At 56.8% G+C, this 20,397-nt stretch overlaps 1 protein-coding gene across 5 annotated transcripts in view; it reads right to left on the minus strand.

Moving 5' to 3' along the window:
- Positions 1-20,397, minus strand: part of KIRREL3 (kirre like nephrin family adhesion molecule 3) — a 553,006-nt gene that overhangs the window by 17,420 nt on the left and 515,189 nt on the right. For all 5 annotated transcript variants that reach the window (XM_047690186.1, XM_047690190.1, XM_047690188.1 and 2 more), the window contains exons 7-12: positions 18,327-18,477; positions 12,344-12,449; positions 7,024-7,172; positions 5,606-5,733; positions 4,473-4,599; positions 294-394 (exon numbers count right to left, since the gene is read on the minus strand). In XM_047690186.1, coding sequence (XP_047546142.1) covers positions 294-394; positions 4,473-4,599; positions 5,606-5,733; positions 7,024-7,172; positions 12,344-12,449; positions 18,327-18,477 — 762 coding nt within the window. The remainder of the gene's footprint in view (positions 1-293; positions 395-4,472; positions 4,600-5,605; positions 5,734-7,023; positions 7,173-12,343; positions 12,450-18,326; positions 18,478-20,397) is intronic.

The raw sequence follows: 20,397 nt of genomic DNA on the forward strand, positions 1-20,397 counted from the left end.
TGCTCCCCTTTGTCTGTTTTCATGCCTGGGCTCCCACTGGTTTCAGATAGACGTGGGTGAAGACGTTGGCTTTTACATCTGGCAGGGCCCAAGTGTGAATTCTTCAGGTTGCCTTAGCGACCCTTCGGGGACAGGGTCCCTTTCCCAGACAGCCCAGGCAGGTGAAATGTTCCCCGTGGAGGACGGGAAACTCAGAGGACTGATGGCTGTAGGGGCAGGCTGAGATGAGCTACTGGGCTGCTGGCTGAGTGGGCAGGGCCCCAGCCCTCCCCTCAGGGCCTCAGAGCACTCACGATTCGGTCCGGTGGTGGTGTGCTCCGGATAAAGCACTTGATCTGGCCCTTCTCCCCATGCAGGGCGTGCTGGGTCTGGGTGCTGGAGATGATGGGGGGTCCTGTTGGGGAAATAGCGTCACGTCAGGCAAGCAGGAAAAGGCAGGTGCCTGGCTGGACACTTCTTGGGTGGGGTTCAGAAGTTGACCCATGGGGCACCTGGGTGGCTCAGTGGGTTAAAGCCTCTGCCTTCAGCTCAGGTCATGATCCCGGGGTCCTGGGATCGAGCCCCGCATCGGGCTCTCTGCTCAGCCGGGAGCCTGCTTCCCTTCCTCTCTCTCTGCCTGCCTCTCTGCCTACTTGTGATCTCTGTCAAATAAATAAATAAAATCTTAAAAAAAAAAAAGTTGACCCATGAATCCCCTCGTTCAGCGCACATTTACTGGAGGCCTGGATGTGTAAGGTAAAGTGCAAGGCAGGGGACTCACAGAGAAATTAAGCGTTCAGTCATAAACCTCTCAAGGGTTGAGGAGCGAACACTTCTAAGTCAGAATGCCCAGAAGACATAAATAAGCATCATAAAAAGGCGGTGAGTGCTCATACCGCGGAGCGGTACACATGACGTGCAAACCGACTTCAGAGGAGAGAGAACCATCCTACCCGGCAGGTGGGGAAAGATTTATGAAGGAGGCAGGAAACCTAAGAAGGGAGTAGGGGAAGCGTCGGGGAGGAAGGGATGCTAAGTAATGTTACTTAGTCTCTCTAACTAATGCCGGTCTGCCTTAGCCGGCTGTTCCGTTCGAGCCATTCTCCCCCGTGTCCAGGAGAGGGCGCGCTTGCCTAACAAACCGGGTGTCCTCGACCTGGGCTGGGCAACGCAAAGGGGGAAGAGCAAGAAATGCCCACGTTCCTCTACCAAGGGGGCGGGTGGGATCACCCTGGTTAGGGGGAATGCGCCAGTCATGTTCACAAGCTTCATCTCACGTCTGTCTTAGGAGATCCCGTAGTTCATGGCCTTGCCTGCCACCGAGACAGCCCAGGTGAGACCACGGGTCCAATGCTGATCAGGACATGATCCCATCCAGATGTGTGTGTGTGTGTGTGTGTGTGTGTGTGTGTGTGTGTGTGTGTGTGTATGAGAGAAAGAGAGAAATTGTTTATGGTTGTGTCCAGGAGTCCCTGTCTTACCTACCTCATCCCACAGCCTAGAGAGTGCCCCTGCAGTCTCAGAGCGCACCTCCTGTCCAGTTCTGCCTTTTATTCCACCCAAGTCTTCCCCGAGCTGGGCCCACCTGGCCGGGAAAGTGGGAGGGACGAGGGGCGAAGTCAGCTGTTTGCTCAGCAAACCTCCTGGCGGGGGCTGGGGCGGCTGAAGCCAGGGGTGTAGGGATGGAGAACTTCCTGCCTCCTTCCCAATCCCTCAGGGAAAAGGCTGGGTCTTAGGTGGCAGAAAACAGAGGAGAAAGAGCTCAAGCAAGGGATCTGGAGGACAGGCAACATTATGCTGGGAACGGAACAAAAACTGCTGCAAACATAATTGCTGTTTATTAGCTGCCTTAATTAAAACAGATTTGCATTTCTATGAGTAGCTCTCAGCCAAGGGAGGGGGCGAGGTTCTGGGAGACACTCAGGTGACTGCTATGGAGTTTAGGATGCCTAACAGCCTGGAGCTGGGTGCGGCAGACGCGGGGGACCCTTCCGGGAGGGGCTTCCACCCTGGGGTGGCTCTGAGCCTGGGCTGAGCCGAGTGTCTCTCTTACATATTTGTGCTCCAAGAAGCCTTTGGCCAAAATGCAGGAGGGTTTGATGTTTGAGGAACTTGGATGGCACTTGGCTTTGCTGCCCACTGAAAGTGATGATACCATAAAACGTTTTCCCCTTCACTTCCCAGGAACTAGGAATTCTCTGGAGGCTGGGCGGGGGGGTGGGGGGGTGGGCTGTGGTTCTGGGGCATTCTAAAAGCCATCAGGCAAATGTGTAAGTGTTTAAGGGCTTCTTAGAAGAAAAAAGAAATCAGAGTACAGGCGGGGATGGGCAGTCAAAGTGGCGGGAGGGTGTTTATCTCCCCCTCCCTGCAGATCCCTGGTTTGAGCCAAACCGGGTAAGACCCACGCCAGTTTACTCCCCAGAAGGCAATGCAGCAGTCGCCCACCAGCTGCGGTGTGCTGTGAGAAGAACCCCATCTCACTTTGGATACTTTCATAATGTCTGCTCCCTTCAGCCCAGCCGAGGCCCTTTTCCAAAGGGCTTCGCCATCCCTCCACCTGTTCTCTAGCTCTTTCCTCTCCCACGTTGGCTCTTCCCTCCCCGACCCGGGCCACTTAATTCATCCCGCTGCATCCGGGAGAGATGACCCTGGTTCAGCAGAAACAAATGAACAGCTTCCTGGCCTCACTCCGATCTCTTGGGTGTTTCTCTTCCTGGTGATCTAGGGGACCCTGTGCTGGAAAGATTGGAGGCGGGAAGGGGATATAAACGCAATCCCTGGGCGGGGGTTCAGATCAAACCCTGCATAGCTGCCAGGGCCAGGCTGGGGTGTCCCTTCCAAGAAATGTCCTCCCTGAGGTGTGCGTGCATAACCTCCTCAAGAAACCAGTTTGAATCCCTGCTGGGAAATGCCGGAACATCTAAAGTGACAATGGAATGTCAGTCCCTCCTTTGTCCATCTTGTTTTCCCCAGAAATGGGGATGTTCCTTTAAAAGCTTCAGGCCTGGGGACCCTGGAGGGTCCCCAGCCCGCTGGTCTGGTCCCAGGGCCAGCAGATGGGAGCTGGGCACAGTCATGGGCCAGCACCCAGAGCGGGTGTTGGGGGAGGCCACAGCTTTCATGGGTCCTGGTGCCTGAGCCCAGTGTCAGACACCGGAGCAGCAGGAAAAGGCTGCAGCCTGCGTTGCCATGGATATACGGAGGCGCGATCGGATGCTGTTATTTTTAGCCCCGCAGTGCCAATTTATTGGTGGCATCCTGGGGACACGGGGGAGGCAGGAAGACTCCTGAGTCAGGGTTCTGCCCAGGACAGGTGGCCTGTGAGTGCCCCCGGGCTCTGAGTAGATTCGCCCTTCCTCTGGGGTTGCCAGGACTCTGGGGGAGAAGGAGAGGAAAAGGAAGCAGACAGAGCAGTGAGGAGTGGGGGATGCTGGCTAATGGGGCACCCGGAGGGGGATGGCTGAGGAAGAACCTAGCTGGTTTTAGTTTTCTAGCAAAGGGGGAGAATGGGCGAGGCTGCCTGTCGACAGCTTGGGCGGAGATGAAGCCAGGAGTGCTGATTTCTAGAACATGGCTCAGCCCCTCCCTGGCACCTTGATCTGGGGCCAGGACCCAGGGGTCCTGCAAAGGTGGGTCTGGGGCTTGGGTTCCACTGCGGCTCAGAGCCTCCAGGCTTTGACCTGGAGGCAGACTCTGTGGGACCAGGGGTCTCACAAAGGGAATGCGAAAACCCAGTGGAGGGAGGATGTTTGGAAACAGTGGAGGGGCTTGGCGTTAGCTTTTCTCGCTCTTTCCAACCTGCAGCTTTGGTTGCCCATCCCAGCGGGAGCCCATACCATGGACGCGACGCCAGATTTCCATCAAGGTGCTGCAGCCTTCCCGGGTCGGACCCAGCTTCTCTGGGACCTTCTACAGGGCATCATCCAGGCCGATCTGACACTCTGTCCCCTAAACGAGTCATCTAGCAGTCATCTGTGTTCTGGGGCCGTCAGAAAACCCTCCCCTGCTGTAATGGTTTTATGGTGTGTGATGAGAATCTGCCCTCAGGAGGACCCCCTGAATGCTTGGTCCTGTGGAAATTGTGACAGGTCTCTCTGACTGAACAGCAGTCACGCAATGGGAAGGGGCTAACTCAGACTCGCAGAGATGCTCCCTTAAATTCCCTCCAAGGCCTAGGTCAAGGTCAGAGGGTAGATGCGTTATCTGAGTCGGCTGTGGAGTGATCCTCGGACGCCCTCCTCTTGGCCAGGATAAAATTAATTAGCTACCACTTTTAAGCACTTCCAAGCACCAAAGAAGGAGGAAGGGGACCCAACTAGCCAGGTCCTTCCTCACCTCAGGGCTGGGCTTTGACATGGACTCGAAGAGGTGGGCAGAAGTGCTACGGATCCAGAACCAGCGACAGTCCCTCTGAGGCAGTGCCTAGGACCAAGACGCCTTGAGCCCCTCTCTGCTCCCTCTCACCCCACTTAGCATGAGTCGGGGGGTCTTACCATTGACCGTCAGGGTCACCTCTCGCTCCCCGGCCCCCACCCGGGGCACCACGGCTCGGCACACGTACTTCCCAGCATCCTCCTGGCGGACGGTTTTGAGGGTCAGGGTCTTTTCATTGCTCAGCACCTGGGAGAATTGTGGAGGGTCAGACACAGAGCTGAGCCGGGCTCTGTCGCCCAGAGCCAGAAGGGCTGCAAGGCAGGCCTGCTGTAAGTGACCCGGTCTTCAGCATGGCAGGAAGGTGTGGGGGTGGGGTGGGAGGCTGTGAGTCCCGTGAGCTGGCCAGGAGAGAGTCACAGCCACACACCAGCTCGAAGCCCTAAGGGCAGGGAACAAGGGCAGATGGGAGGGTACGCCCCTGGCTGGGGCCCGAAGGCTTTGTCTCGCAGACAGGGCTGCCCACCAACCTGAACCAGGCTGCCCCTACCGATCTTGTTTGCGGGTGCCTGGACCTGTTTTTTCAGAGTCGTTTTCAGTATCCTTTTGGGATAGAGTTTGGGGGTGATCCAAAGACTTTGGCCTTAGCTGGCTCTGAGTTCGAATCCTGCCTTGGGCCATGATGACCTACGTGGCCTGGGGCAGTTACTTATCTGCTCTGATGTTCTTTCTTTATTTCTACGGCAAGGCAGCCCTGCTCACTGGACAGAGCGGTGTCTGGCCCATAGCAGGCCACATGGAGACCAGTTTCTGTCCGCCTCTCCCTTGACTTCCCTCCCAAAGCTCTCACTGGTCCTCCTGAGGGGAGGGGTGTCTGATAAACTTATACACCCTAAAAAACACATTTATCTTAAAATAGGAACACAGGAAGACCGTGAAACTTAGCTCAAAAGCTAAAGGATAACTAACTATTTGGGGAAAGTGGAAAAGGCTTTCTAGAGACTTTTTACTCCCGGCACATCTGTGACTATCTGCTTCTCCTCTAAGGTTTATGGTAGGGTGAAACTGTAATGGTTGAGTGTGTTTAGTACTGAGGGGGTACCTGTGAGTATCTGGGGTTCCCTCTCTTCTTTCTGGGCTCCTTCTCCCTTCAGCTTACACTGGAGGTTAGTGCCTCCAGTCGAAGAGTGAGGGGGGCCCCACGAGGCAGTTCTGGTGGTCCAAGGCCCCTGTGGGGTCTGAGCTGAGGACTTACCACACCTGAGCCCCGCTTCATCCAGACGATGGTCAGGGAGGGGTTGCCTGTCCAGGCACAGCTGAAGACGGCATCGGAGCCCAGATCCACGAGCAGGGATTGGGGCTCTGTAGTCATCCTGGGCCCAACTGTGAAGGGAGGAAGGGGGAGACAGGGCTCTTGGTGGGCTGGGAGCTCTGGAAGAGGGGTCTGAGAGAAAGAGTCCGGGAAGTAAGGAAGAGAGACCCCCAGTTTCCCAGCTTGGCCTTCTGCAGGTCCACCCGCTGGCAGCAACAGCCCTAGGAAAGAGTGCTCTGGCCCCATTTCTGCTGGGATTTGCCCCCATCTCCCATCCTTTGTCCTGCTTCCAGGAAGCTCCCACCCCAGCCCTCAGGCAGAAGGGACTCCCTCCTGCTCCAGAAATCCTGGGTGGTGGCAGCTTTCTGTGTCTGCCTTTAGGTCCTTGTCTACCTCCTCCGAGCTTCAGCTTGGGGATCTGGATTCCAGTTACCCTGTGCGCCCGGAGCCCAGCTCCTGGAGCCCGTCCAGGGTCCTCCCAGGGGCTCTGAGACAAGGCCTGGAGGAAGCCATGCCTCTCCCCGTGTTCTCCACACCCTTGGAGCCCGCAGGTCATGCTCAGTTCTAGCCCTTTCCAGCCTTTTCCCAATCCCTGTGAAGTAGCTGGGCCTGACCCCAGGCCGCTGCTAAGTGTCGGTGAGTGTTAGTGGAAGCTTCTCTCTGCCTCCCCCCTGCACACCACCTGGAACCAGAGCCTCCTGGGGACCAAACCTTGGTCCCCAGAGTGGGTGCAGTGGTGGAACTACAGGCGCGGTGACGGGATGGTGTGCAGAGAACTGCTTGGCTGCTTTCCAGGAGCCGAAGACTGTGAAAACCAGGGTCCCGAGACCCGGATTAGTCCCTTGAAAAGGGAATAAGGGCACTTTTCTGTTGGGGCCCCTGGGGGTAAGGGGAGGGGTCAGATATAAGAAAGTTTGTAAAAGTGCTTTTCAAACTATAAATCCAGTAGAGGAGCTCATGCTTATCACCGTGAAATCATCCAACCCATGGGTCAATGCTGGGCTGGCTCCCCAGGGCTCCCCACCAGGCGCCAGAAGGGAGGCATACCCGGGTCCCCAACGGGAGGCGGCGGGGCCTGCTGTCGGCAAGGGGATTCTCTGGAGCCTGGCTTGGTTCTCCCTCTGCCACTTACTTGCGAGTGACCTTGGGCCTCCGACCCCCGCATCTGAGGAATGGGAATAATAACCCCTGCCTCCCTGGGTTACTTCGAGGGTCGAGGGTGGAGGGAAGCCGGAAACAACCCACCAAGAAGCTTTGCTTAAAGTGGGCAGCACTGTGAGCTTGCGCCCCAGCAGAGACACCCCGGGGGCGGCATGCCCGGGGATGCCCCGCCCCGCCCCGCCCCCCGCGGCCGCACTCACAGTAGACGTCCACCGTGCGGCTGATGTTGGTGCTGCCCAGGGCGTTGGTCACCTCACAGGAGACAGGCTCTGAGAAGTACGTGTAGTCCACGGCGGTCCGATAGACTTCTCCAGATGCTTCCTTAATGATCTGGCCCCGCTTGGCCCACCTGCAACACAGGCCCCGGGAGCCACTGTGGACCTCCGATGGCAAGGGTGTTCCTCCCACCCGGCGGGGGGTGGTGCGTCTCTCCAGGAGCAGGAAAGCGGGACGTGGCATGGGGGTGGCACAGGGCTAGCCCCCCCCCCCCGCATCCCCTCGCGCCCCCCACCCCCTCCTCAGTGCAGGGCCAGGGAGGGGGCGGGCAGGAATCTCTGCAGAGGAGTAACTTCCGGGGCTGGGGGAAGAGTCGGTGTTGGAGGTGGTGGGCTTCGGTCTGCAGGTGACAAGCAGGTTATTCTGGAGATGGGGGAGTGGACGAATCATCTGACTGGCTAGGACAGGAATAAGCCACTGTCAGTCCCTGTCCACTGGGATCGCCGCTGGAAAAGAAGGAGGTCAGGACTAGTGGCATGAGCACGTACGTGCGTACACACAGACGGACTTCATTTCCAGACAAGGTGGACAAGCTGTGCGACGGGTGTTAGCTAGGGGTCCTGAGGGTCCCTCCTCCAGCTCTCGAAGCTCTCCTGTCCTGACTCCTGTCCCCAGGGTGGGTCCCTTCCCAGTGCCCCCTCTTCCCTCCCAGGGATGGCTCTTGCTCTTTTTCTTCCCCAGCTTCTAGGTTCCCACCCTGGCTTCACTCCTCAGAGGCTTTCGGTGCCATCTGTCCCGGTCTGGTCAGAGGGGCGGGAAGAGGGCTGTGCTGACGTCTTTCATCTGCCCATCGGTACCACTGGAGACAAGAGATGGAAAAACCCCAGGGGATGCTTTGGCCCTGGCCCTGGGACGGTGATCAATGCAGTGGACCTGTGCTTGTCAGGGTAGCATGCTATCAGCAAGGCTGTGCTAGGAGCTCCCAGGGGCACACGTGTGTGCGTACATGTGTGTGTGCGCATGCACGTGTGAGGCTGGGGCCTTTCCCTACAGATCCCCGGGGAGAGAGTTCATAGCTTCCCCTGACTTAACCCTGTTGTGGACAACACTTGCTTTTGAAATCACGGAACTTCCAACCGGGCTCCTCCTCTTCAAGCCTATTTCAGGGCGTTTATCTTATTTTTACCCCATGACCACAAATCCCTGTAACTACAGCTTCTCTGCGGTCCCTGCCTTCACCTCCCCTTTCTCTCTGTCCTGCAGCCAGAGCTCGTGCCTCAGAGGACCGTCTCCTGCCTTCCGTCCCGGCCCGCCCCGAGAGATGGCCATGTCTTGGCATCACGTGGAGTGCCCAGGCTGGCATCGTGTGGTTACGATCGTGAGTTAATATCACATAATTATTAAGAACATGATTAATAATAACAATTATAGTTTAACAACAGAGCAAACCAGAGCTCCCTGAGAGCTTAAGGAGCTTCCCAACAAACCATTATGAGTTATTCATGAATCATTTCAATTTCTAACTTTAATTTAGTGACCAGACTTAACGGTCAGGCACAACCCCTGCCTGAGGCAGAGAATTCAGTCCCAGACACAGTTGGGGACCTGCGTCCAACCTCTGCGCCCTCTGCCCCGCGAATGAAGCGTGGGGGCAGGCGGTGGGAGGCTGAGGGGGGCTGCGGAAGGCAGGGTGAGCCCCTCCTGCTCTCCCGGGCCTGCTCCTGGCTTGGGGTAGGGAGGTTAGGGCCCAGGAGGGCTGGTTCTGAGGGGCTGTCCTCGTCTGTCGTTGGAGGAGTTCTTGGAGAAGATGGGGCCCTTCATGGTGAAAGTCACTGGGGGGTGTGAGTTCCACCTTTTCAGCCCCAAGGAGCTCCGAAGTGCTGGGGCTCCCACAGGCCTGGAGCCCAGCCAGACAGTTGGGGAACAAGTAGGGCTGTGCTGTCCCAGCCTGGGCCCCTGTGCAGCAGCTGCCCTTAGCCCCCCCAGGGCCTGTCCCTTCCTTAGAGGCTGAACAGGAGAAATTCCTAGCCTCTCCTCTCCCAGGGTCACAGGCAGGAGCCGTTTGCGGGGGTTGGGCCCTCTAGTAACCCAAACCAAAGTTTTTTGGGGGCGTCCCGAGTCCCCGAAGTACTGAATCCCCGAGTCCTGCTCAGTCTGTCTTTTCCCTCTCTTTCTTTATGTTCCTCTCCCACACCAATAAAACCCTCTATAGGGATCCCTTCCAGAAGCTCAAACCACCCCTTCCAGCAGCTGGCCACAGCGTCCAGGGTGACCTGAGAGCAAAACCAGGTCTCTCAGTCCTTCCCTCTCCTCCCTCCCCTTTGGCTTACCTTCCACCTCCTCCTCCTTCCAGTTGGACCCTCCCCCCGCCCACCACTGCCTCCACTCTTGCTCCCACCCTACCACCCCCAGCCCCTCTGAAAAGGAGTCAGATTAAGCTTTTCCCAATCAATGTCTAATTTGGCCGGAGCAAATGTAAGGGGATTAATTATTTATATCACAGAATCAGGAGGCCTGGCTGTCACAGCTGACAGGCTGTCCTTACATAGTCCCGAGTTTCACACTGGGCGGTGGTCCCTGCCCTGGGACCCGCAGGGGGACATGGGGGGTCCCAGAGAGCCTCAGAGGACAGTCCCGAGAAGCAGGTGGGGAAACGCGTTTCCTGGTGTGCCAGGACCTGGTCTGCCGGCCTCCGGCTCCTGGGTCTGGGGGGCAGCCGAAGTGAGAGCTGAGTCCGTCGCCCCTGCTCCCATACCCACCCATGTCCCCTTCCCAGGTGCTGGGATGGAGGAGGCATAGCTCTGATTTCTGAGATCACAGCCTCAGAGCAGCACAGGAAGAAGCAATCAGGATGAATGTGCAAGTAAAGAAACACAGATCCCTGCAGTCTTGTCAAAGTCAGTTGGGAAAAATCAATGTACTTATGTGAGGAGATTTGTTTAAGGCTTTTCTTCTCGGAGGCCAACATGGCATCCAGAATCATCATCGGCCTGTGGGCTGAGCCCTGCCTCGAGGGGCTGGGCCAGTGTGGGTGGGCACGGGGCGGGGGGGCCTCCTCTCTCTCCGCTCTCCCAAATTTTCCTAATGGCCAGAAGGCCTTCTTCAAAGTCTCTGGGGTCCTGAAGGGAATGTGGTCCACACTGATGTGTTTTCAGGCCCTTCTGCTAATCAGAGGGCCATGAGGGCAGGTGACACGCCCCAAGAGTGAGCCTGTGCTGGAAGGCCTGCCCCTTCGGACACCTCTGTCACCGGTGGCCCCTCTGTAACCAGGGACTGACCCGGGATCCTGGGGGCCTACAGGGTAGGGTGAAGGCAGAGGGAAACCTGCAAGCTCTATGCTTGTTTATTTATTAACTTTTCAGTTTATTTTTATTATTTTTTTCAAAGATTTTATTTATTTATTTGACAGAGAGAGATCACAAGTAGGCAGAGAGGCAGGCAGAGAGAGAGGGGGAAGAAGACTCCCTGCTGAGCAGGGATCCTGAGGTGGGGCTCGATCCCAGGACTCCAGGATAATGACCTGAGCCACCCAGGTGCCCCTACTGTCACATTTCTTTATGATGATCCCTCCAGAAGGAGATATGAACTTCATCATTTATCACTGGTGCTCTGCTTCTAGAGGGGGGTGACTCTAAGAGGCAGGCGAGCAGCCTGGCTGCTGGGGTGTTGGCTCACACTGTCCTGGTCAGAGGGCAGGGGAGGGGTGGGGGACAGTGCTGGGTCCCCGATCATGGCCCTGCCCGCTGCCCAGCCCTCCCGTAACTGGGTCCTCAGACGACCCAGAGCCTGGCAGTGAAGAGCCATGGAAGTTGTATGTTCTGGTCTCTGGGGTCCCACAGGCATTCCTGGGACAGCTGCGAGGGCACCTGTGGGAGTCCGGGCCTGCCCAGGAAAACGGGCATTTGAGGTCTCTGGGCACGTGAGACCTAGCGTTTAGGGACTGTAGGCGGACCGCATGAGCGACAGCAGAGAGGGGCCGACCCTGTCACCGCAGGTGTCCTGAGAAAGCCCGGAAAAAGGGCCTCTCTCAGGCTGTCTGTTCTGCATCTTCAGTCACTTCCAGACAGATGCCAGATCTCAGCCAAACCAAACCCGCCCCCCGGACCTGCAGGGTCCCAAGGCCATGTTTCTGCAACGCACTTTGCCCTGCCTTGGGCCCAGAGAATGGTCACACGGGACACGACAGATGGCTTTTCATCCTATTTTAAAATGTCCTCAAGGAGAAAGATTCCACGCCTTTCCTGGGTTTTGGTTCCAGTGTCCCGGTGTCGTTCAATTATCTGCACTGCGGGGAGCTCTTCCTTGCGTCCAACCCGAATCTCTCTCTGGCTGTCTCTTTGGCCCATTTCCTCTCACTGAGCCCTCTGGGCTGTGCTGCCTCTTGTCGTCCCTGTCCTCCACTCCCACTGGCCAGTTGATGATCTAGTCTGGGGCCATTAGCATCCCTGGCACCGGCCGCTGCAGCTTAATAACCCATCTCAATGGCGGAGATGACACTCTGGGCTCCACCATCAAGTCTGGGCTGGCGGGGAAGGACAGCTCCGAGTTAGGGCCATGGCGAGTTCCCCAGGGCATCTAAAGGAGGTGAGTGTCCTTGTCTGCCCTTGAGCATCTCCGAGGGCACTGCGTCTCTTGAAACCCCATCCTGCAGGGGTGCCCAGGCAGGGAGGTGCCCGGGGGAGCCAGCCTGCGTTATAAGGTTCCCACTGCCCGTCCCATGCTCTACCCCACGCTGCGGGCCCTAAGTGGCTAAATTGCAACTCTTGCCTTCAAGGAGCTCCGTCCACAGGGAAAGACAAGTGGGTGAACCACGGTGGTGCTTTTATCAGTGTTGTGAGCAGGGTGCATGAGGGCCCCGGATGGACATGATCCGAGGTGCCTGCTGGACAGGGCCCTCTGTCTCCGAAATCTTACCCTGCACGGGTGAGCAGTTTGGTGAGCCCGTGGCGTGGATCTAGGTTCTGATCTTACTGCGTCTCCTGGTTGTTTTACCTTTTTCCTCACCCAGAGCCTCTCTGCCATTTTTCAGAAAGAAGGGATAACAGCGCTCTCCAAACAGAAGGGGTTATGCCCGCTGCTTCCGGTGGAGGGGTGTTTGCATGTACAAGAAGGAAAGGGAACTTCTCCCTGGCCAGGGATGGATGGATGGGTGTGTGGGGAAGGGAGAAGGATCCTGGGCTCCCCTAGTGACCCAGCCCGTGCGTTGCGCACCCAAGGCCACGAATGATAGCCTGTGTGATGGGGACGGGTGTGGAGGGGTCCAGGGGCCAGGTGGTGCCCTGTAAGAATCAGCAGGATTCTTACCTGTACTGGGTGACAGCCGGGTTGGCCTTTGCGGAGCAGTGGAACGTGACAACGTTGTCCTCCAGCACTGGCTGTGGTTCCACCGACAGGTTGACGAGTGGGGGGTCTGCAGAGAGAAGAGATTCCTTTGCAAACTGGGGTGCACAGCCATGGTTTTGGGGCAAGGAGATCCCCTGGGTGACAGGGAAGGTAAAGGCCAGAGATTCTACCAGGAGGGGCCCTGAGAGCAGCCACCACCCTGGTCGTCCCCCAAAAGTTGGGGGTCTCAGCAGGGGGCTCCCTAACTCCCTGGGGGTGCCTGCTTCAGCTGCCCTGGTGCGGGGTCAGGGATCCCCATGTGGATTCAAGGCCTGGTGTTTAAATGAACAACCAGACAGGAGGCGTGGCTTCCTGGGTCCTCAGACACATGCTGCCCATCTTCCAGCCTTTAGCGAGAACAAAACACTTGACAAGAGAGGTGGGAAAAGAGGGTTCAGGGGGCACAAGGGGGAGCATGGACACTAAGCCCCATTTAAATACACATTTTTTTTTTTGTCTTTGAAATGTCTGTTTCATATCTGTTTGTGTAAAGGTTCTGGTTTGTCTGTTAACTTGAAAGTGGCATTTACACCCTTTCATCAGCCTGATCATCTCTGCTGGGCCCGACTGGTGTCACCCAGCCCTCAGCTCCCAAGGCTGGGCAAGTCTTTCTCCTGCAACAAGATGAGAAGGCAGGCTCTGAAGTGCAAAACGGTGGGAGGTGGAGGAGACAGGAAGAGAGGGAGGGAGGGAGAGAGGCAAGTGGGAAGGAAAGGAGAGGGAGAGGGAAGAGAGGAGGGAGAGGTGGAGGGGAAGGAGAGGGGAACTGGAAACAGACATAGAGACAGAAGGGAGGGAGGCAGGCAGACGACACCTTTATAGAAGAGAGACAGGGAGAGAGACATGGACAGAGACAGAGAGAGATTGAGAAATGCAGAGGAATAAGAAAAAGAGAGAAGCAGAGAGCAGGGAGCTGGAGAGAGACACACAGAGAGATGGACATATGCACAGAAACATAGAAGCAGACAGAGATTTCAGACTAAAAGCAAAAAGACTGGAGGAGACCAAGCAGACAGACAGAACGTGAGATGGGGTGTTGGGGAGAGAGACCACCCAGTATCAAGGACTAGAGCACAGAGGCAGGAGAGAGATGCAGAGAGATAGGAAGGTGGAAAGGAGACCAGCACCTGCTCTTCGTCCTCATTATGGTGTATAGGGCCGGCTGGGGTACAAGCCTGAGCTGAGTAAGGAGGCAGTGTGGTCCCTGCCACTCAGGCAGGGTCCTGGGCCACATCTTCAGGCCATTCCTCACCCGAGATCACGCAAACTGTGGGAGGGTACGTGGACTTTCTAGGGGTTCCTTCTAGCCCATTTTCAGCAGCAGCAGAAGCCAGTTTCTCAGAGACCACGGAGAAACATGCTGACCCCTCTTGGGCACCTGCGAAGGGCCCCACAAGGGGAGCAGGACTCCTGCTGTTCCAGCCTGAGCATCTGTTTGAAACCACAGGTGGGCTTCTAGAGTCTTAGGCACAGGCTCCCGGCTACGAACCGAGGCCAGCACACCCCGGCGTTGGGATCCCTGGACCACTCAGGCCCTCTTTGTCCTGCTGGTGCTCAAGCTGGGTCTTGCCTCCTTGCACAGTGCCCGGGTCCAGCGGCGGGGGCCAGGGAGTTGGCCCACAAGGTTGCACCTGTATCCGCAGGGAACTTGAAAGACATGGGGGAGAGAACTCTGGTTCCTGAGCAGGGTGGTGGACTATTCTGGGGACCCCGATCTCCCTGTGTGAGATCCGGATGCGGACCACGGTCCTGGGAGCTCCTGTTATGGCAGCCGTGGAGAATTTCATGGAGAATTACAAGGGAGGTGACAGGGATTTCAATGATCTCAATCTTTGTTTTTAAAGCGTAATTCAAGGAGGGAGGCACGTGGCAAGGACCAGCCATGAGAGCTCTCCTCCTCCCACCCCGTGGAGAGCTAAGACCCCCAGAACCTTGTAGCTTCTCCCTAGCGGCTGCCCATCGGCTGCCCCCCCGACCCCGCAACCCCAAGCTGAGGGCCCCCAGCTTCCAGGGCCCTCATCAGTGGTCCCTGCTCTCTTTCTCTGCAGGGTCAGCTGCCTCAACTGGGCATCCGAGGGCCCCCTCTGGCTCCGATGGCCCCAACCCTAGAGATGTGGAGACCCACGGAGGAGTGTGCATCTCGCTGCATGTTGGAGAAACTTGTCCTAAGGCACAGGAATTTGGTGATGGCCGTCTAGAGCCAAATGCACGGCTGGCTCATGGCCTCGCATTGTGAAATTCAGTACTGAGAGGCAGAACAGAGTCCCTTAATCCAACTCTTGTTGGAGGAAGTCATGGCACCAGTTGGACAGAACGTAGAATCTACCTGGCATAGAACTTGGGGGGTAGCTCCAGGAGGACCCTCCCCACCTGGGTATCCTTTATAGAGTGAGGAGTCTTGGGGAGCAGGGTGATGGAGTATACACCTGTTAGGGTCCCTTCCTGCCACCCACCATTCTGACTTTATCCCGTGCATGTCCTTCTCTGGCAGCTTCTTTACCTGGGCTAAATCCTTAGTACCCCAGCTTTCTTGAAGGGCCCCAAGAGAATGGGTCCCCAGGAGGCTGGTGCACCTGCCAGTCTCATCTGCACCTCCCCCCCGAACCCTGAGAACCCCATGTCCCTTTGTCCACCCCTCTGCTCTGGATGCGCCGGATATGAATTTTCAGGAGCCTGCCAGGCTCCAGAGGTATAAATAGTTTATGTCATATCCGACTATTAGACACGATTTTAATCCCACTTGTGATGTCGGCTGCATTGCTTGCAGGAGGGCGGCTATGATGTCGCCGGTGGAACTGAGATCATATTGAACAGATGTTAGAGCTGAGAGTCTGTTAGTGTTTCCATCAGCAACCTGCGTGTGCGTGTGTGTGCGCGCGTGTGTGTTCTGGGAAGCAGTACAGCGAGGGGGGCGGGAAAGGGAGAAACTCCATGACTCAGTGATTTTATGGCACATTCATTTGCGACTTGGCAGCTGGATGCAGCGTCCAGATGTAGTGGGACTTTGGGGTGTTCAGCTTTCTCTCCCATTACTCAATCTGGGGGCTTTGTCTTCCGTTGGGTAACATATAAAGACCAAGGGAAACAAACAACAAATGTGCTTTTGCTGAGTTTGGATGCTTCTTGGTTGACTGAGAAAATGAGCAGGTTTGCAAAGGCAGCTCTGATCCGGCCTGTGGTGTCCACAGTAAACAGTGGGATGCTTACTGAATGAACAAGTGGGTAAATGGAGGAGGATGGAGGCAGAGGGAAGGTGGTAGAGAGAACGTGTGCTTTTGCTAGGCAGGCAGAGGGGAACACCTTCAGGAGAGGGGGCAAGGGGCGGGAGACCTCTCCCCTATTCGGGCTGAGAGGGGAACTCTGCGTGGGAGGGACAACGGACAGGTGTAGCGAGCTGAGCCTGTGCCGGGCACCATGCCGGAAGCATCCCCGTGCGATTTCATTGAATCCTCACAGCCATTGTATGACGGCTGTTGTCATTTGCACAGATGGGAGAACTGAGGCACAGTGGTTACAGAACCAGGCCAGCATCATTCAGTAAGTGGCAGAGCTGGGATTTCAAGCAGGAGGAATGCTGTGGCCTTGACCACATCCCTGTCTGGCTTCCGATAGGAATTGGGGCACCAGGGCTGCAGCCTCTCTGGGATCTCATGCCCGATGCCTCCCGCCTTGAGTGGCAGAGGCGTCCTTGGAAAGAGAGCCAGCCAGGACGCGGAGACTGGGCCAGGCCAGTGTCCTCCTCTGATGGAGACTGTCAGCCGTGTGCCCTGGTGAATGGGTCATCATAGAGAGCATTAGGGGAGTGCCTTTGAATAGCTGGTGGGGTGTGGCTAGGATGGTGGCGTTCTTGGTGACAGGAGGGCTTCTCCCAGTGTGATGGATAACGGCCTGGAGGGGAGCTTGGCTGCTGCTGGGTCTCCCCCCGCTCCCCCCGCCCCCCCGCCGGGGCCCAGGCTGCTGTCATGGGGAGCTGCGGGCCGGCTCCTTTTGTGTGGGATTCCATAGCTGGTGCGGGCCTCCTGACCAGATTGGGGATCTGTGGGGGTCCATCCGGCAGCCTGGCAGTGGGAGGCTTGGATGTCTCACGTACCTCACCCTTATTCCTCCCCGACTGGGCTCGCGTCTGGAGAGAGCTCTGATCGCGGTCAGTCTAAGGGCAAGAGGAAACTGGGGACATCGTGTGGTCCAAGGACAAGGGACTGGCATCCCCGGAGTAAAGTGTGTGACAAGCTTCGGCCCTCACTGCCCATGGGTAGGGGAGCCTTTTGGGATGCTGAACCACTCGATCCCCAGAGCATCTTGCTTCCTGTCCAGAGCTGGGCCCGCAGCTCGTGCTCGGAAGAAGTAGGCGGGTGTGGACAGCCAGGCAGGGAGGCCCGTCAGAGTGAGCGTCTCCCTCCCATCACCCTGGTCCCAGGTCTGGCAAGGGCCCCGCTGTTCTTGGCTCTCAGTAAATGAGGAACAGAAAAAGAAGCCTCCAGCTGGTGGGTGTGAGGGAGTGGGGGTTACTAGCCCGTGAAGATGGTAAAGAAAAGATAAAGCTTCTCCAAGGACTCAGCGGCTGGGTCTGGGTGTGTGGAGCAAGCCCGTCTCAGGGTTACAACGGTTTCTGTTGCCTTCTGGAATCTAGGTAGCAGCAGCCAGGGTTCTAGAGAGACTGGGGACGGCCGCTCGCTGGCTCCCAAGACGGGCCCTGGGAACACTGGACGCAGCCCCAGAGCCCCACAGAGCCATGTGGAGCACAGAACCCAGAAGCCTCATGTGAGCGGGGCTGGTAGGCGGGGGGGCTTAAGTGAATTTGATGTAGAATGAATAAAGTAATAAGGAGGAAATGAATGCCAGCCGTCAGGTCCAGCCTGCTGCCACATCGGCCCCCAGCACACGGTGGCATCGTGCTCCCTGGAGGGGGAAGGGCATTTAAGGCAAGAAAAGTCCACTTCCGAGTGCTGGTACTCAGACCCAAGTTAGTCCAGAGCTGGGAGTAAGGTTGTGGGACCACCTTTCTGAGCACTTTTTGTTGTTGTTGTTCTCTGGGGCCTACAGGCACTTGAGGGAGACTGTAGGAAAGCGCTGGGAGTCTGTTTAGGTGACTTTTGGAATAGGGGGCCGGTGGGGATTGAATGCCTCATGACTATTGACATTGACTATGAGGACCGACACCTGCTGAGGACCTACTGTGTGCAAGTGTAGAAGAGGGGTTATGGCGTGGGCTGCGGAAAGCTGGGCTCTCTACATCTGACAGTATGTGGCTTTGGGCAGGATGATTGACCCTGGGGTGCCTCCTTCCTACAGAGGGACCACCGGCAACCTACTCCAGTGGTGGTTGTAAAGATGAAATGGTCCCTGGAAAGTATGGGCTGACTGAAAGACTACTCTGCTTCTTCTCTCCTTGAACCCTTCCGTAAGAGGGGCCCCCGTGTACCTACCCTCTGTAGGGCATGGGCTGCTGTGGGGGGAGCCCCGAGCTCCCTGCTGCCCCCAGGCCCTCTGCCCTGGCTTTCTCGCCAAGGGAGCGTGAGGGCTCCCCGGGGTAAAGCAGAGCTAGGGGCCTGCTTTATATTTATTGATGTGGAAAGTTCTACCTGAAACAGTTTGGAAATGTGGCCTGAACAAGTCATCGGCCAAAGATTCTCATCTGATGTCGTGACTTCGTGTGACAATAAGAAGGACAAGCCCTCAGGGCGCCCACAAACGCAACCTGGGCCAGTCCGGGGAGCTGTCGGACCCATTTCCTGTCTTCAGACACCTCGCAGGCTGTGGTGCTGGCTCTGGTGAGCTGCTTGTCCAGGCCTGGCTCTTCCCCCCAACCTGTGTTCCAGGCAGAGAGTGCTGGAGGTGGGCGGTGGTGGGGAGGCGGTGTGTTACCCCAGGCCTGGCCCCCTGTGTGGGCTGAGTCAGTACTCACGCTGGATGTCGATGGTGACCGAAGTCTCCTTCCCTCCCGGGATGGCTTTGTTGGTGGCTCGGCACACGATGCTCTGCCCATTCTCCACGTCACCCGGGGAGATGAAGAGGGTACTCACGATGCTCTCGCGCTTGCCATCTCGCAGCAGGGTCTGAGGGAGCAAGGAGAGAAGCCCCCAGGTCACTCGGCTGGGGTGGCCTGGGCAGGTAGGGGAAGACATGACCCAGCCTCAGCGGAGAAGAAGAAGCCCTTGGCCCCAGACAGCCAAGGGTGCAAGTGTCTGCAGACAGCTGAGGGGTTCCTGGTGGCTCCCTGGCCTGGCCGCGCCCTGGGTTGCAGAGGGACAAAGGAAATATTCCACCATGTGGGAAAAGCCTGGACTTGTAGACTCCAAAGGAAATCCACCTGCAGGTGTCCTCTGGTGTCTGGGGGGGCCTCTGGGTCTGCAGGCAGCACGTGCAGCCGGTAGTGGGGGAGGTGCTGTCCCCCCTCCCCCCCCAGGCAGTGATGTCATTTGTACGAAGGGCTGCAGCTTGGGGCATGGGGGTAAGGGCAGGGCTGGGTGGGGGATGCACGTAGAATCAAGGCACACTGACCATTTCATTCCTTTATCTATGTAAACCCTTCCAACCTTTCAAATCATTTCACTTCCTGACCTCATTAGAACCCCAACCAATCGGAGGTGGGACAGACGCCATTGCTGGCCTGGTGACAGAGGAAAAAATAGAAAAGACCAGGAGGGCTGCAGAACTCTACCGAACTGACACTTCAAGTAGGGGTGAGATAAGAGGGCCCTATACTGGGCTGAAGAGTGCTCACCCCCCAAATTCACGTCGTCTTGGAGCATCACAGTGTCATCTGGTTTGGAAATAGGGTCTTCAGAGATCAGCTAAGTGATTTGTAATTAGTTAAGGATCTCCAGACAAGATCATCCTGGATGGGGCGTGGGAGGGCAAATCCAATGACTGGTGTCCTTCGAAGGAGAGGGGAGGACACAGGAAGGAACGAGGAAGAGGGTCATGGGAAGACAGGCAGAGACGGGAGTGATGTGGCCATAAGCCAAGGGACTCCAGGAGCCAGGAGAAGGGGAGGTGACAAGGGAGGACTCTCCCTGGAGGGAGCACAACCCGCCGACACCCCGATTTCAGACTCTCTGGCCTCCACGAGGTGGGACAATTCATTTCGGTTGCTCTAGGCACCGGTTGCGGGACGTGGTGAGGGAGGCTCTAGGAAACAAAGGCAAGTCTGAAAGCTTTTGGTTTCCCGCCTTCCATTTCCAGTGGGGGCCGTGAGGCCGTGCTGTGCTCCTTTCCAGCTACCTCCCTGGCGGCTTGGGGACCCAGCAAGGTAGGTGCTGGGGAGCTGTGTTGGGCAACAGTCAGTACTCAGTTCAGTACTCCGAGACCTTTGATCCTGGGAAGCTTGTTAACTCCCTCCAGAGAAGGGTGGCAGACTCGGTCTCATTCCACCTGCTCGGAGCCAGATGATAGATGAATAGCTTTTACTTCCTCAAAACCTCCCTTAAGATAGTACCGGTACTGTTCTCACCAGACCCTGAAAGGAAGGGAGCACTGGCTCTGTTGAATAGAAAAGAAAACTTAGTTCAAAGTGAGTCAGAAACTTGCTGGGCAGGGCTGGGATTTGAGGACGGTGACCCCTGAGGCCGTGACCCTCCCCTCACTGCTCCCTGTGAGCCAGACGGTGGTTAGTAAGATTTTCACTTAAAGGGGGGAACAGTGAGAGGGATTCAGCAGACTTTTAAGTTCACTGAGCTACTTAGCAGTGCTAAGAAGGAGACAGCTGGCCAAAATGGAGTCACTTGCGTTAAGGGTCCTCCATCAGCAAACCAAGACCTAATGCCTAGCTAGCCTCCTGCAGTTTCGGACCCCAGCGCCCCCTGGATGTGACATTTAACCAGCCAACCTGGAAACTCCTGGTTGGCAGGGGAGGTCATCCTCCCGTTCTCCCTAAGGGGGACCTTGCCTGAAAGGAGGCACTCTTTGCCCATCATTTCCTTTTCTCCTCTCCATCTCTGCCTTTAAAAACCTTCCATTTTTGTGCACCTCCTTGG

The sequence above is a fragment of the Lutra lutra genome, chromosome 10, assembly GCF_902655055.1.
Source record: "Lutra lutra chromosome 10, mLutLut1.2, whole genome shotgun sequence".
Classification (NCBI taxonomy): domain Eukaryota; kingdom Metazoa; phylum Chordata; class Mammalia; order Carnivora; family Mustelidae; genus Lutra; species Lutra lutra.